A 14,791-nucleotide genomic window follows, 5' to 3' on the forward strand; every position below is an offset into this window, starting at 1 on the left:
TAAATGAATCCCTAAATGTGGGGGTTAACTCATCTCCACACTGACAGCATTTAAATAAATGGCACTCTCCGGTCTTAACGACATATAACGTTGGTCCTGGTTGGAATTGACTTCGGGAATAACGTCCTTAGGAAATGCTTTAATAATCTGATTCCTTCACACCATTTGCTTTTCCTCAGATCTTTAATTCATCCAGGTTAAATCTGAACTTTACACACACACACCACACACACACACACACACACACCACACACACACACACACACACACACACACACACACACCACACACACACACACACACACACACAAACACACACACACACACACACACAAACACACACACACACACACACACACACACACACACACACACACACACACACACACACAAGAATATACCATATCTACCACAGTTTCTCACCCATTCCCGCCTGATCTTTGGTTAATTTTACTAAGCTCCACTACACCACTGCCCTTGGCGAGATAACGTACGCAAACACATGATTATTTCTACTACTTAAATGAGTTTTGAAGGTATTGCTGTGCTTCACGGTGAGCATTTGTGTTTTTAGTCTACCTGGCATTTTGTCGAATAAACTGATATCAATGCTACACACTTTTTTTTTGTGTTGATGACGCGCAATAGGAATAGAAAAGAATAACTTAAATATCTTGTACATTTCTACATCCGGGACCCATGGAGCTGGAAGAGCTGTGAAATATAAAGAAAAACAGACATTAGGAATTGTTTTTTAATATCTTATATATACACATGTTACTACATTAGCTATGCAATGATGTGGTGATGCTGTGATGATGCTGATGGTGACAATGGAGACAGAATGAGAGCAAATGACTTCACTGACATGCATAATGGATCAACAAACACACACACACACACACACACACACACACACACACACAGTCCTGTCTGAACACACAGAGGGACGTCTGACTGCTGCTCTGAAGGTCAGGGATATTTCATGTCACGGCATCGGTAATGAGAGCCAATAGAAACACAGCGTTGATCGATATCTGAGATTGCGTGGGGACACTGTTCACACACACACACACACACACACACACACACACACACAACACACACACACCACAACCCACACACACACACACACACACACAACACACACACACAAACCACACACACCACACACACACACACACACACACACACGGACTTGAATAATAATGCTGCTTTTCCTTTCTTATTTAGCCATTAGGATTAATTGAATACAAAATCATCTCTCAAAATGACATTTAAAGTGCTTAAAGGGACAATTCACCCCATTTTCTGAAATATATGTTTCCTATTCCTGGGATACATCTACTGCTGATTTATCCTACACTCAATAACTCACACCAAAACGTTATAGATTAACTATCTACACCTTTAATAATGTATATAGTATTTTATTGTATGTTGTAGTAGGTGGGCCTCATCATAGTGTATTTTACATGATAATGTATATTGTTTATTCTATAGATATACATATTTCTGCTGTTGATATGTATATATTTCAATTTTAAATATCATTTTAAAGAGATTTATTTATGCCCCCTTCTAAAGCTTATAACTATGCACTTGGCTTGTTTCGCTGTGTATTTGCTACTAACAGGGTTCATACACTTTTTCACCAATGATTTTCAATGACTTCTCCAGGACCTTTACCTAATTTTCCATGACCAAAAACATTACTCTTTCTCAGCGGTACCACTGAAAATGGTTTATTTTAACATGGAACAGGAAAATAAGGTCTGCATATGAAACAGGTTGTGCCTATCTAAAACAAATCAAATAGTTGGCTTACTAGCTTCTACAGGCTAAAGCAACTAAAATCTCTCACCAGCAAAATACCTCGTGAGTTAAATGCCATTTTACGTTTCATTACTATACGATACAGTATGTATTATCGTTATAGTATTACTATTTCAGCGATTAGATCAAATATAAATTATATTTGATGCAACTTTAGTTACATTTCCATGACTTTTCCAAAACTTTGGGAAAAATATAGTTTTCCATAACTTTTCCAGGGCCTGGAATTTGCTTTTTGAATTTCCATGACTTTTCCAGGTTTTTAATGACCGTAAGAACCCTGTACTAATAATTATTTAGTTTGCACACAAATACATGTTCTCATGTACAAGCAATGTTAAAGCCTCCTTTAAGGTGCAGTAGGCACTGTGTTTACTGGGCCTATCGTTCCTTCTCAATGCAGCGCCACGAAACATCCCAGATCTCTGCAGACATCACACACACACCTGAACACACACACACACACACACACCTAAACACACACACACACACCTAAACACACACACACACACACACACCTAAACACACACACACACACACACACACAACACACCACACACAACACACACACACACACGAATCTACCATATCTACCCACTAAGCACATCTACCGCACAGTTCCTCACCCATTCCCGCCTCTCTTTGGAACAAAAGCAACATGACTCCCTCATTCTCTAATCCACTCATTCGGTGTTGTTTCTCTCCCTCCCTCCGCCTCCTTCGCAGCCTCTTCCTCCACCTCCACCTCCTCCTCCTCTTCCTCCTCCTGCATCTCTGCCGGCTTCATTCAGCACGATGGACGGAGGGGAAAACACAAAACACAAAACAAACAAAAAACAAGACGACACGCTGATGAGTGTCAGTGAGCGGACAGTGAGAAGCTGAGAGGTCGATATATTTCTATAGATCCACAGGAGAGAGAGGATGAAGGTTGATAATAGCAGGAACGAGCAGTGTGAAAGATGGCAGTGAACGTGTTTGTGAATGACATTTTGAAGCGGGTGACATTTGGAGCGTCGAGTGGAGGATCAAAGCACACACACTTCAATGAGAGGACATACACTCACACACACCAAAGACACACACACACTCTCTATAAGGGACACAGCCTTGTAGCTGGATCCTATTTAGAGGAACACTACCCACATGAAATGATCTTTTCTATATCAATTATTCACCCTGTGTTACCTTGAATTCTTGAAAGCATTGATTTTCTCTCATGTGTGTGAACAGTGAACGAAAAACCAAAATATTGAAGAAATTCTTGATCATTTGAGGTAAAAAGGTGTCACTTTTAACAACAGCTACTCTCATCTCTCCCAGAACTCATGCGTTTAGCTCAAAGTTGACTATTTAAAGGCCGCTGTACACACCCACCTGAGACCAAAGAACGCGTACCGAAGGCATCCCGACTTTTACGTCAGCTACGTCGCCTGCGAACACACCGCAAATACTTCAGTCGAAGAGTGGCAATAACTGTCCTTGCCAGCAGGCAGCGGTAGTGTGAACAGCCAATCAGAGTGATTGCTTGGGCCGACTTTCTCTGGCCGCGGGAGGTGTGAAAAGGTGCCGTAAAGAGACGACGGTGCGGGACACACCAACCTGAGTAGGGCGCCGCGAATGCCCGACTGCCTCTGACGGCCTCTGACTCCCAAAATCGGGTTGGTGTGTAGCCAGCTTTAAACACTTGTAACTTGCATAAGTGTGACTCTGTTAATGCAGGAGGGTTTTAAATAGTAAGAATAGTGAAAATACATGCAACTGATTAAATGAGACTTGTGCCTTGTCCTCGCGTACCCTTTTCTCTTTGTAAACGCTGCTTTTTCTATGCATAACATTACATTTTATTTAGCTAAAGCTTTTATCCAAAGCGACTTACAATAAGTGCAATCAACCATGAGGATACAAACTCAGAGCAGCAAGAACCCTGCAAGCCATGCGTACAGAAATGAGAAGATTTTTGTATAGATTCTTTGCGTTACGGGATTTCGTCCATCCCGAAATGCCGTGTAAGGTCACTGAAAGTAAAACATTATGCTCAAGGGTGAAGTTATTCAGAAACTCAGAGTTGCCGTCTACTAATGTCAGAGTGTGTACCGTTAGGTCCTTTATGAGGCGTCACTAATTAGGCGACATGTCTGTTACTAAGCTAGCTAAAATACATTTTTCACACGTTACATCTTAAAGGTCACCTATCATGCTATTTTTAGGCAATAGCATAGGTCTCAGATATATACAAATATATAAAAAACATGTCTATGAAGTGTTTTGCGCAAAATACCAAACAGATCACCCATTCTAGCCATGCCTCATATCCCTCTGTTTCACTTCCTGTTTCAAAAGTGATGATTTGGGGTATAAAGCTTTAAAAAATTAAAAAGGAGGGGTCTGAGCTCATGCGGGACCCGGCAGCTACTGTCTAAACTAAATACTGCCGTGATGAAACGCCATATCATGGATTATCAAGGATTATTTCTGAAACAGTATGGAGCTCAAAGGCTTTCTCTCTTGCCGGTTATACCACAAGGTGAGTTCCTTTTTATTTCCTGCTTCTTCACACACATGCTCTCCAGTACAGCTTAGCTCTGAGTGTTAGCGATGCTAATGTAAACACAGACCATATTACGTCCAAAACAGTCGGGCATTGTTTCTGATAGCAACGTTTCTGATTGGGCCGTGGGTCCACATTTCAGATATTACGTCATATCGGACGCAAATCTGGATCAGCTCCGTTGTAGCCCCGTTTTTAGAGATTTGGGTACGGAGGAAAAGAGAGAGGGTTTTATTTTCTGACGCTGCTTGAGTTCCCCGACACACCAGGGACACATGTTTATGCATAAAAGACATCAAAAAGTGCATTTTGCATGATAGGTCCCCTTTAAAATAACTCTTCCACTATGTTGAGGAATTAAGGGAGGGTGTCAGAAAGCACTACGGTGGTCATTGCTAACATTTGAAAATTAGGCTAAGTTGTGTGAGGGTTTGTAAATGGATGTTTTGATAAAGTATTGCCTTAGTTTAAGTCTTATATCATCAAGACTTTTCTCAGTATTTTTTAAATCTTTGCTCGACATGCAGGCCTCATAGAAAAACAGCATTTTCTATAAGAATTCAAGACAACACGGGGTGAGTTATTGTTACGCAAATGTCATTTTGTAGGTTAAGTATTCCTTCAAACATACGTGTGTGTGTGTGTTCCTGAAAGATAAGGACAGAGCCTCACCTTTGTTTTGTGGCTCTGCTCCGTAGCGAGTCCTGACCCGGGAGTGTGAAGCTCTTTGGAGACGACACACAGGAACTCAGCCTGGTCCTCCGTCCCGTAGCTGTACGACGAGCCGATGTTCACCATCTGTGAAGAAGAGGGAGAGGAAGAGATGCAGAGGAGAGAGAGGGACAGACAGAGAGGCAGAGTGAGTGACAGGAAGCATCAGAAGCAACGGCAGAGAAAACTCAAAGCAAGAGGAAGGAACAGAGAGATCTGAGACCAGGGGTGTCCAAACTACGACCAAATGCAGCCCGTGGCCCATTTTGAATCGGCCCTCATCAAATTCAGAAAGTATAATGGAAACGGCCCACAAATGAAACTTGTGCTTGTCTTATATTGTATTTCTTCAATATGAATGTAAACATATATCGCACAGTAGTATTCATGTGTTAATGAGACCACTTTTAAAATAAATTCAGTCAATTAAAGTTGGAAACATTTTCTAACATATCTTAGTTGATTAGAAAAAAGCCAAATGACTTATTTCCATAACAAGCTTGAAATAAACCCTTCCTATTTCTCCTTATTATAATCAATCTGAGGCTTCTGTTTCAAGGGATGAGCTGCCAACACTCACAAGCATCATGTACCTACATTTCATTGATTATGCTAACTTAATATGTTACATGTTAGACGCTTTTATCCAAAGCGACTTACATACTCAATACTGTGGACAATCCCCACAGGAGCAATTTGGGGTGAAGTGTCTTGCCTAGGGACACAACGACATGCTGACTACAGTGGGGTTTGACCCCCTGATCCGAACACCAACGCACTACTTCACTGTGCCACACGTCTCCGAATACTGAACTTATCAGGCGATATACCTCTAGTGAGCGGCCCAGCCATTCGTATAGTTTTCTATATGTGGCCCTCTGTGAAAAAAGTTTGGACCCCCCTGATCTAGACTAAAGCCAGGAGAGACTTCTGGTGCTCATGCATGATGGAGGTGGAGGTGGAGGGGGCGGGGCTTAAGACTGCTGTTAGACACTCGACCTTGGACTCGACAAGAAGCATATTTTACTTGTGGGGGAAACAGCACAAACACTGTGGGTCGGCTTCTGCAGGGAATCGTGGGCAAAATACGCGGTGCAGCATGCAGTGGGGCAAAGCAGTGGGAAAAGAGGGTCTACGTGGAAGTTTTAAGGGTAAAAAAAAAAGCTATAATTGGAGAGGCCTTCACCTTCAAATAGATGTTACCACTGCCAGACTCCTCCCTATTACAGAGACTCAAGAAATCAATATTACTGTGGCTATTTTTCACTGCGTGTTCACACTGTGAGCAGCGAGTTGCTCACTTCAAACAGACTGTCGATAGGGAGAGTAAATGCTGTTCTGCAGCTTAAACGATTTTAGAGTGAAGCACTTCAAAATGTTAACTAAAGAGTAAGCTCACATTTATTTTTCTCAACTTTTCGATTATTCACAGTCGAAAAACCCTGAATCAATTCCCCAGAGCAGATGTCGACATATTGGAATTACTTGTTTTCAGGGCTGCTTACTATATTGTTTTTTAATAGTCATCGCAATGTCAATTTAAATACATTGCGATATTACACTACAGGTCTTTTTTAGTTACTTAAAAGAAGGTATCTGTAGAAAACTGCTCTTTAACATGTAACTATCATTATTTATTTTTCGGTGCCTTTTGTGTTTTCTCTTTGGCATTTAAAAAAAAAGTTCTTTATCATAATATTCTATCAATGAAAGCCTAACAAAGTCATAGTATAGAGGAAAGGATTATCAAGCAAACAGTTACATTTCTCAATTTCTGGTGGTCAAACCAGTTCAAGCACTTTAGAAAAACGTTTAAATGCGTCTACAAGAGAAGTATAATACTGACTGATTAGTCTGTGGTTTAAAATAGTAGGCTATTATTTATTTAAAATTACATGCATCCGCTAAGAAAAATAGTCCGTTGTTACCGTTTGAACTACGTAGCAACGGCAGGAGCTGCTTCGATAGCGTTTTTGAGGACCTTTTTGATTATAGATTTGAAAACATCGTTGCTTGTTTTAAAAGTAGCACAATTCATTATGTCAAAGCTTGGAAAGTATCTAGAAATCCCTGCCCTAATGCCAAAGTAACTGCACACTGAATATGTTTTGCCGTTTGATGTCTATGTCTGGACCGCTGTGTAAAAAGGAGGGTTTCTGCCCCGTTACTTCTCCGCTGTTTTCTTGTCCCAGTTCGGCCAAACTGTATACAGTTCAATCGACCGGACTTCTTTCTGCAGATGTGAGCGTCCTTAACAACGGTCAATAAGTCCTTGACAGCGGTCTGTCTGTACTGGATTAACAACGTGTCACATGTTCTGAATTGACCAATCAGAATCGAGTATTCAACTAAGCCATGTAATAAATCTATCTATCGACTCCTAGAGGAGGCTCTTTAAGTTTGTCGGGACTATCGGTGGGAAAGACTTCAGCAAACATGGACTCCAACCTAAGTCCAGGCTAAAGTCAATTCATTAATCTACACTGTGCAAATTGGTGCAATCTGGGGGTCTTTGGTAGAGTGGAAGGGGGCAAAAAAAGGGGGGCGCAGGTCAGGGTCAGGCCAAAGGGTCAAGTTTGAAGGTCAGCAGCAGCGTGAGTCCAACCCACAGTCCAGAGCAGTCCGGTGCGGGGCTTTCTGCAGGCGCGCACGCTGACCTGCTCAAACTTCCAGCCGTCCGACATGGTGGAGACCATCTGCGTGAGCTCCTCCTCCTGGCACTGCAACACGCGGTACACATGCTTGGGGGGCACCTGCTGCAGAGAGAGAGAGGAGGGGGGGGTTAAATAAGGCAGGAGCAGGGTCTCAATTAGTCTAATTATGTACTTACTCTTTCTATTTAAAGGTCCCCTATTATACTGTTTTTCATCAATATATTATAGTTCTCAGATATATACAGAGCCTGTCTCTGATTGGCTGAAACAGATCATTGCAGCATCCCATAATCCCCTCTGTTTCAGCCCTGTTTCCAAAGTGCTGATTCTCTGTCTGTTACTTTAGATGAAAATAAGGAGCCCCTCCCCACGCCCCTCTGATAGATATTTGGTTAAAAAGAACACAATGGTGCTCTAGGAGGAGATTCAGGTGATAAGGTGGAGGGGGGGGGGGTTACCTTGGTTGGTGATTGGCTAATGGTTACACAAGACAAAACATCGTTATGACATCACAAAGTGGCCAAAATCTGATCAGCTTATTTTCAGACAGGTTTTTATATAAATGGATCAGGACAAAAAGAGAGAGAATCTTTGTTCCTGAAACTTTCAGAGTCTCTTTTAACAGAGGGGACACATGTTGATGAAGAAGAGACATGAGGAAGAGGGGACACATGTTGATGTAGAAGAGACATGAAGAAGAGGGGACACATGTTGATGTAGAAGAGACATGGAGAAGAGGGGACACATGGTGATGTAGAAGAGACATGAAGAAGAGGGGACACATGTTGATGTAGAAGAGACATGAAGAAGAGGGGACACATGTTGATGTAGAAGAGACATGAAGAAGAGGGGACACATGTTGATGTAGAAGAGACATGAAGAAGAGGGGACACATGTTGATGAAAAAGAGACATGAAGAAGAGGGGACACATGTTGATGTAGAAGAGACATGAAGAAGAGGGGACACATGTTGATGTAGAAGAGACATGAAGAAGAGGGGACACATGTTGATGTAGAAGAGACATGAAGAAGAGGGGACACTGTTGATGTAGAAGAGACATGGAGAAGAGGGGACACATGGTGATGTAGAAGAGACATGAAGAAGAGGGGACACATGTTGATGTAGAAGAGACATGAAGAAGAGGGGACACATGTTGATGTAGAAGAGACATGAAGAAGAGGGGACACATGTTGATGTAGAAGAGACATGAAGAAGAGGGGACACATGTTGATGAAAAAGAGACATGAAGAAGAGGGGACACATGTTGATGTAGAAGAGACATGAAGAAGAGGGGACACATGTTGATGTAGAAGAGACATGAAGAAGAGGGGACACATGTTGATGTAGAAGAGACATGAAGAAGAGGGGACACATGTTTATGTAGAAAAGACATGAACAAGTGGATTTTGCATAATAGGTGACCTTTAAAGTGCATTGACACTGAGAAGTATTGAAAAATGCTAAGTTCACATTTTTTTTTAACTTAATACGTTTGTTTTATTGCACATTTTTGCTTTAATTCTTGTTTGATATAGAGATTTTAAATATATAATTACACGTGCTTGGGGGGCCCCTGCTGCGGAGAGAGAGAAGAGGGGGAGTTAAATAAGGCAGGGGCTAATCATAATTATGCTATTTGGGACTCCAACTAGTGTAATGATGTACTTACTCTTGCTATTTAAAGTGCATCGACACTGAGAAGTACCTTTTTCTACTTAAACGTAATATGTTTGTATAAATATTTTTATTTATTTTTATCATTTTTTTGCATATTTTTACTTGAATTCTTGTTTTATATAAATATTTTAAATATATAAATATTCTTATTATTTTTTTATTTTATAGTTTTATTGCACATTTTAACTTTAACTTTTTGAGTTCATATCAATATATGTATTCTATATTATTTTATTACATTTTAATATTTTATTGCACATTTTAGGTTAATATAAATATATATAATTTTATTGCATATTTTGATTAACTTTTAATAATTTTTATAGTAAATGTAAATTTTAATTAATATAAAAATTAAACAACTGTCACAAAAACGCGTTAACTCCCGAATAAATTCAATATTCTCATCCTAATCCAATGCTTGTATATGCCTTGATAAAACCTTTGCATTATGACAAAGCTAGCTACACAACCAGCTCTTTCTTCCATATTCCTGCAGCATATTCAACCCGGGGCGACCAGCAGCAGAGAGTCCATTGGAGCTGATTGCATGAATGATGGTGGGAGAGTTTGAGAGGCGAAGGGATTATATAAGAGTGAGAGAAATCATCCTGAGAAGAGAAAAGAGCCTGATGTACAGCAGGGCTTCTGAAACAGCTCAGCAGGGGGGCCGGGGGGGGGGTCACAACAAGAGAAAACTACTGGAAGGCCCTGCACTCAGACCACCATAATGATGAGTGTGTGTGTGTGTGTGTGCCAGGGTATATGCAGGCATCCTGAAGTCAAATGTAAGACCTTTTAAGACCTTTTTTAAGACCCTTTCCATACATTTTAAGACCTCATCGCCACTTCGAGTTCTAACCGGTTACATTGGCGACACACTTTACCTCACATTGACTATATACAGTATGATTGTCCTTCCTCCTTATCTTCCAACCATTTGGACGCAGACTTGCATTTCCCCATAACGATGTTGTTTAACAACCGGCGTAAACGGAGCTTCGCGCGCTATCAAGCAGTGAGCGTGCTATGTCCTGTTCAGATGACGTCAAACCCAACGGGATGCCATAAATAAACTACACAGAATCACACTACACACCTACGCAATGATTACATTCAGGCAGACTGTAGAATACAACCGCTTTGGACAATTTATATACTTATTGAAAACAAGCTACAAAATGTAATACCTTGGAAAATGCCGTTTAATACTTTTTAATAGCCTTCATTTTCGCTAAATTGACACATTGACAGGTGGTGTTTACCTGCGTGGCCTTGGAGTCTCTCTCCAGGATCCTCTCCTTGATCAGTTTGATGAGCGGCGTGATGTTGTAAAACTCAGCCTCCTCCAGGACGCCTTCAAACAAAAACACAACAAGGATAAGCTCCAAATACTGAGGACAAGTGGCTCTAAATACTGAGGACAAGTGGCTCTAAATACTGAGGACAAGTGGCTCTAAATACTGAGGACAAGAGGCTCTAAATACTGAGGACAAGAGGCTCTAAATACTGAGGACAAGAGGCTCTAAATACTGAGGACAAGTAGCTCTAAATACTGAGGACAAGTGGCTCTAAATACTGAGGACAAGAAGCTCTAAATACTGAGGACAAGAAGCTCTAAATACTGAGGACAAGAGGCTCTAAATACTGAGGACAAGTGGCTCTAAATACTGAGGACAAGTGGCTCTAAATACTGAGGACAAGTGGCTCTAAATACTGAGGACAAGAGGCTCTAAATACTGAGGACAAGTGGCTCTAAATACTGAGGACAAGAGGCTCTAAATACTGAGGACAAGAGGCTCTAAATACTGAGGACAAGTAGCTCTAAATACTGAGGACAAGTGGCTCTAAATACTGAGGACAAGAGGCTCTAAATACTGAGAACAAGTAGCTCTAAATACTGAGGACAAGTAGCTCTAAATACTGAGGACAAGAGGCTCTAAATACTGAGGACAAGTAGCTCTAAATACTGAGGACAAGTGGCTCTAAATACTGAGGACAAGAGGCTCTAAATACTGAGGACAAGTAGCTCTAAATACTGAGGACAAGAGGCTCTAAATACTGAGGACAAGAGGCTCTAAATACTGAGGACAAGAGGCTCTAAATACTGAGGACAAGTGGCTCTAAATACTGAGGACAAGAAGCTCTAAATACTGAGGACAAATGGCTCTAAATACTGAGGACAAGTGGCTCTAAATACTGAGAACAAGAAGCTCTAAATACTGAGGACAAGAGGCTCTAAATACTGAGGACAAGAGGCTCTAAATACTGAGGACAAGTGGCTCTAAATACTGAGGACAAGTAGCTCTAAATACTGAGGACAAGAGGCTCTAAATACTGAGGACAAGAGGCTCTAAATACTGAGGACAAGAGGCTCTAAATACTGAGGACAAGAGGCTCTAAAACTGAGGACAAGAGGCTCTAAATACTGAGGACAAGAGGCTCTAAATACTGAGGACAAGAGGCTCTAAATACTGAGGACAAGAGGCTCTAAATACTGAGGACAAGAGGCTCTAAATACTGAGGACAAGAGGCTCTAAATACTGAGGACAAGAGGCTCTAAATACTGAGGACAAGTGGCTCTAAATACTGAGGACAAGAGGCTCTAAATACTGAGGACAAGTAGCTCTAAATACTGAGGACAAGAGGCTCTAAATACTGAGGACAAGAGGCTCTAAATACTGAGGACAAGAGGCTCTAAATACTGAGGACAAGTGGCTCTAAATACTGAGGACAAGTGGCTCTAAATACTGAGGACAGAGGCTCTAAATACTGAGGACAAGTAGCTCTAAATACTGAGGACAAGTGGCTCTAAATACTGAGGACAAGTGGCTCTAAATATGAGGACAAGAGGCTCTAAATACTGAGGACAAGTGGCTCTAAATACTGAGGACAAGAGGCTCTAAATACTGAGGACAAGAAGCTCTAAATACTGAGGACAAGAGGCTCTAAATACTGAGGACAAGAGGCTCTAAATACTGAGGACAAGTGGCTCTAAATACTGAGGACAAGAGGCTCTAAATACTGAGGACAAGAGGCTCTAAATACTGAGGACAAGAGGCTCTAAATACTGAGGACAAGAGGCTCTAAATACTGAGGACAAGAGGCTCTAAATACTGAGGACAAGAGGCTCTAAATACTGAGGACAAGTGGCTCTAAATACTGAGGACAAGAGGCTCTAAATACTGAGGACAAGAGGCTCTAAATACTGAGGACAAGTGGCTCTAAATACTGAGGACAAGAGGCTCTAAATACTGAGGACAAGAGGCTCTAAATACTGAGGACAAGAGGCTCTAAATACTGAGGACAAGAGGCTCTAAATACTGAGGACAAGAGGCTCTAAATACTGAGGACAAGAGGCTCTAAATACTGAGGACAAGAGGCTCTAAATACTGAGGACAAGAGGCTCTAAATACTGAGGACAAGAGGCTCTAAATACTGAGGACAAGAGGCTCTAAATACTGTGTTAAATATATAAAATCCAGTTTATTTACAAACAGCACCAATCATGTTCATTTGAGCAGATGTTCAACTACATATTAATGAATTATTAATTATACACAAGAGGGTGTATATAGTATTTTCACTTTTTATCTGCTCCACTTTTTGCTATCTGTCTTTATTCAGGGTATATGCAGGAATCCTGAAGTCAAATGTAATCCCTTTTAAGAGCTTTTTTAAGACCCTTTCCATACATTTTAAGACCTCATCGCCACTACCTTAAGCTACTATTACAAACATGTATCCATTATTTTATAGCCTTGTTTAAGCAAAACATTTGACAGTTTTTCTGTTATTTTCTAGCAGGCAACAATTACAAGATACGATATTTAGTTATCTGTATCTATGGTATATTTTCACATTTATGAAACTAGAAACTAAGGGGAAATGACATCACATGAAGGCAGTATGGAGGTACACAGTCTTTTTTAAGCCATTTCATTATTTCCACCAGCCCAACAAATAAAATAAACTCAAAACACGTCGGACCTTCTTCAGCGAGCTCCTTGTTGTAGACCAGTTTTCCGTGCCGCAGGTAGTTCAGGATTGGACCGAAGTAGGTCGGATCTCTGTCGATCACATAGGCTCCCGAATCGTCCTGAAACAGATAAAAAAAAACTTCCATTAATCCATTATAACTCAACATTATGGAAAATGTCCCCGTGTAACCGTGTCCCCGTGTAACCGATCCTGCTCTGCTGAAGATGTCACTCCTTGTGTAAAATGCATTTATCTATTGGTATTTACTTTACTATTATTAATATATTTTTTATAATTATCTTATTTATTTCCTTATTTTAACTTGTGTCATTTGAATGAAAGAGTCCTATGTCCGGATATGTCTTGATTTGTAAAAATGAAAATTAACAGTTAAAAAAACACATTATAATGTGTTTTTTTAACTGTTCATTTTCATACGTTCCTGCAGAAAGCCTTTTCCTTGTGTTTTACTGTGTTTCGACCTTAACTCGGGTGGTGTGCAACGTTGTCTGTTGCACTTTCTACATTGCTCAGAAAACTTTTTTTGTGTTCATAATATGTTATCTGTAAACATAGGATGTTGCTACTACTATTTTGAGACCATTAAGGGGCCTCTTGTGCAATATTTTTGTAGTATATTTGGCCCCAAAGCTCCCTGTCTGGGGAATAACATCCTGGTTGTCTTTTTTATTTAATATAACGTAACAACAAGCTAATAAAACATTGCTATTTGACCCTCATACCACAGCAGCAGGACACAGATTCCACTGCTTCCTGGCTCTCCAGAGTAGTTGGCTTATGTCATGAGCACTGCCCTTTAAAGACACACTTAGACACACTTAGACACACACACGCACCACACACACACACACACACTTAGACACACACACTTAGACCCACACACAAACAAACAAACACACTGCTCTCCCTCGTGATGATCGCTTGAAGCACTGCCCTCTTGTTAAAGAGTCAAATTCACAAAAGAGCCACTGCTGAAATATCCATACACCAACATGCAGGCCTTTAGGAGATTGAAGTAGAAGGATATAGAGGAGGGAATGTATTGAAGAGGAATCATGTGTCACTAACATTAGGTTCAACAGTCTAGAGAGCATTGGCCGAGAGAAGCAAAAAGGACAGGAACACAGTGTATTTGGTTCTTATGTTGAGTATAATTCTAGACAGATAAGTCTGAGAATCCACAAAGCCCTTAAACTTCAGCGTGATGAAGTAAACCTGCTTTATTCACATGACTGATTCTGTTGATGGTTTGCTGAAGTAGGGCTGCTCGATTATGGCAAAAATCATAATCTCGATTATTTGGGTCAATAATTGATATCACGATTATTAAAAACGATTATTATTATTTACTTTGAAAAC

The 14,791-nt window shown here is 40.6% G+C and overlaps 1 protein-coding gene across 1 annotated transcript in view; it reads right to left on the minus strand.

Moving 5' to 3' along the window:
• Positions 1 to 331: 331 nt before the first annotated feature.
• Positions 332 to 14,791, minus strand: part of kctd17 (potassium channel tetramerization domain containing 17) — a 31,565-nt gene continuing 17,105 nt past the window's right edge. The window contains exons 3-8 of the mRNA XM_034118972.1: positions 13,421 to 13,529; positions 10,696 to 10,787; positions 7,756 to 7,854; positions 5,060 to 5,185; positions 2,463 to 2,617; positions 332 to 714 (exon numbers count right to left, since the gene is read on the minus strand). Coding sequence (XP_033974863.1) covers positions 2,504 to 2,617; positions 5,060 to 5,185; positions 7,756 to 7,854; positions 10,696 to 10,787; positions 13,421 to 13,529 — 540 coding nt within the window. The 3' untranslated portion in view covers positions 332 to 714; positions 2,463 to 2,503. The remainder of the gene's footprint in view (positions 715 to 2,462; positions 2,618 to 5,059; positions 5,186 to 7,755; positions 7,855 to 10,695; positions 10,788 to 13,420; positions 13,530 to 14,791) is intronic.

Source organism: Trematomus bernacchii, unplaced genomic scaffold, assembly GCF_902827165.1.
Source record: "Trematomus bernacchii unplaced genomic scaffold, fTreBer1.1, whole genome shotgun sequence".
Taxonomy (NCBI): domain Eukaryota; kingdom Metazoa; phylum Chordata; class Actinopteri; order Perciformes; family Nototheniidae; genus Trematomus; species Trematomus bernacchii.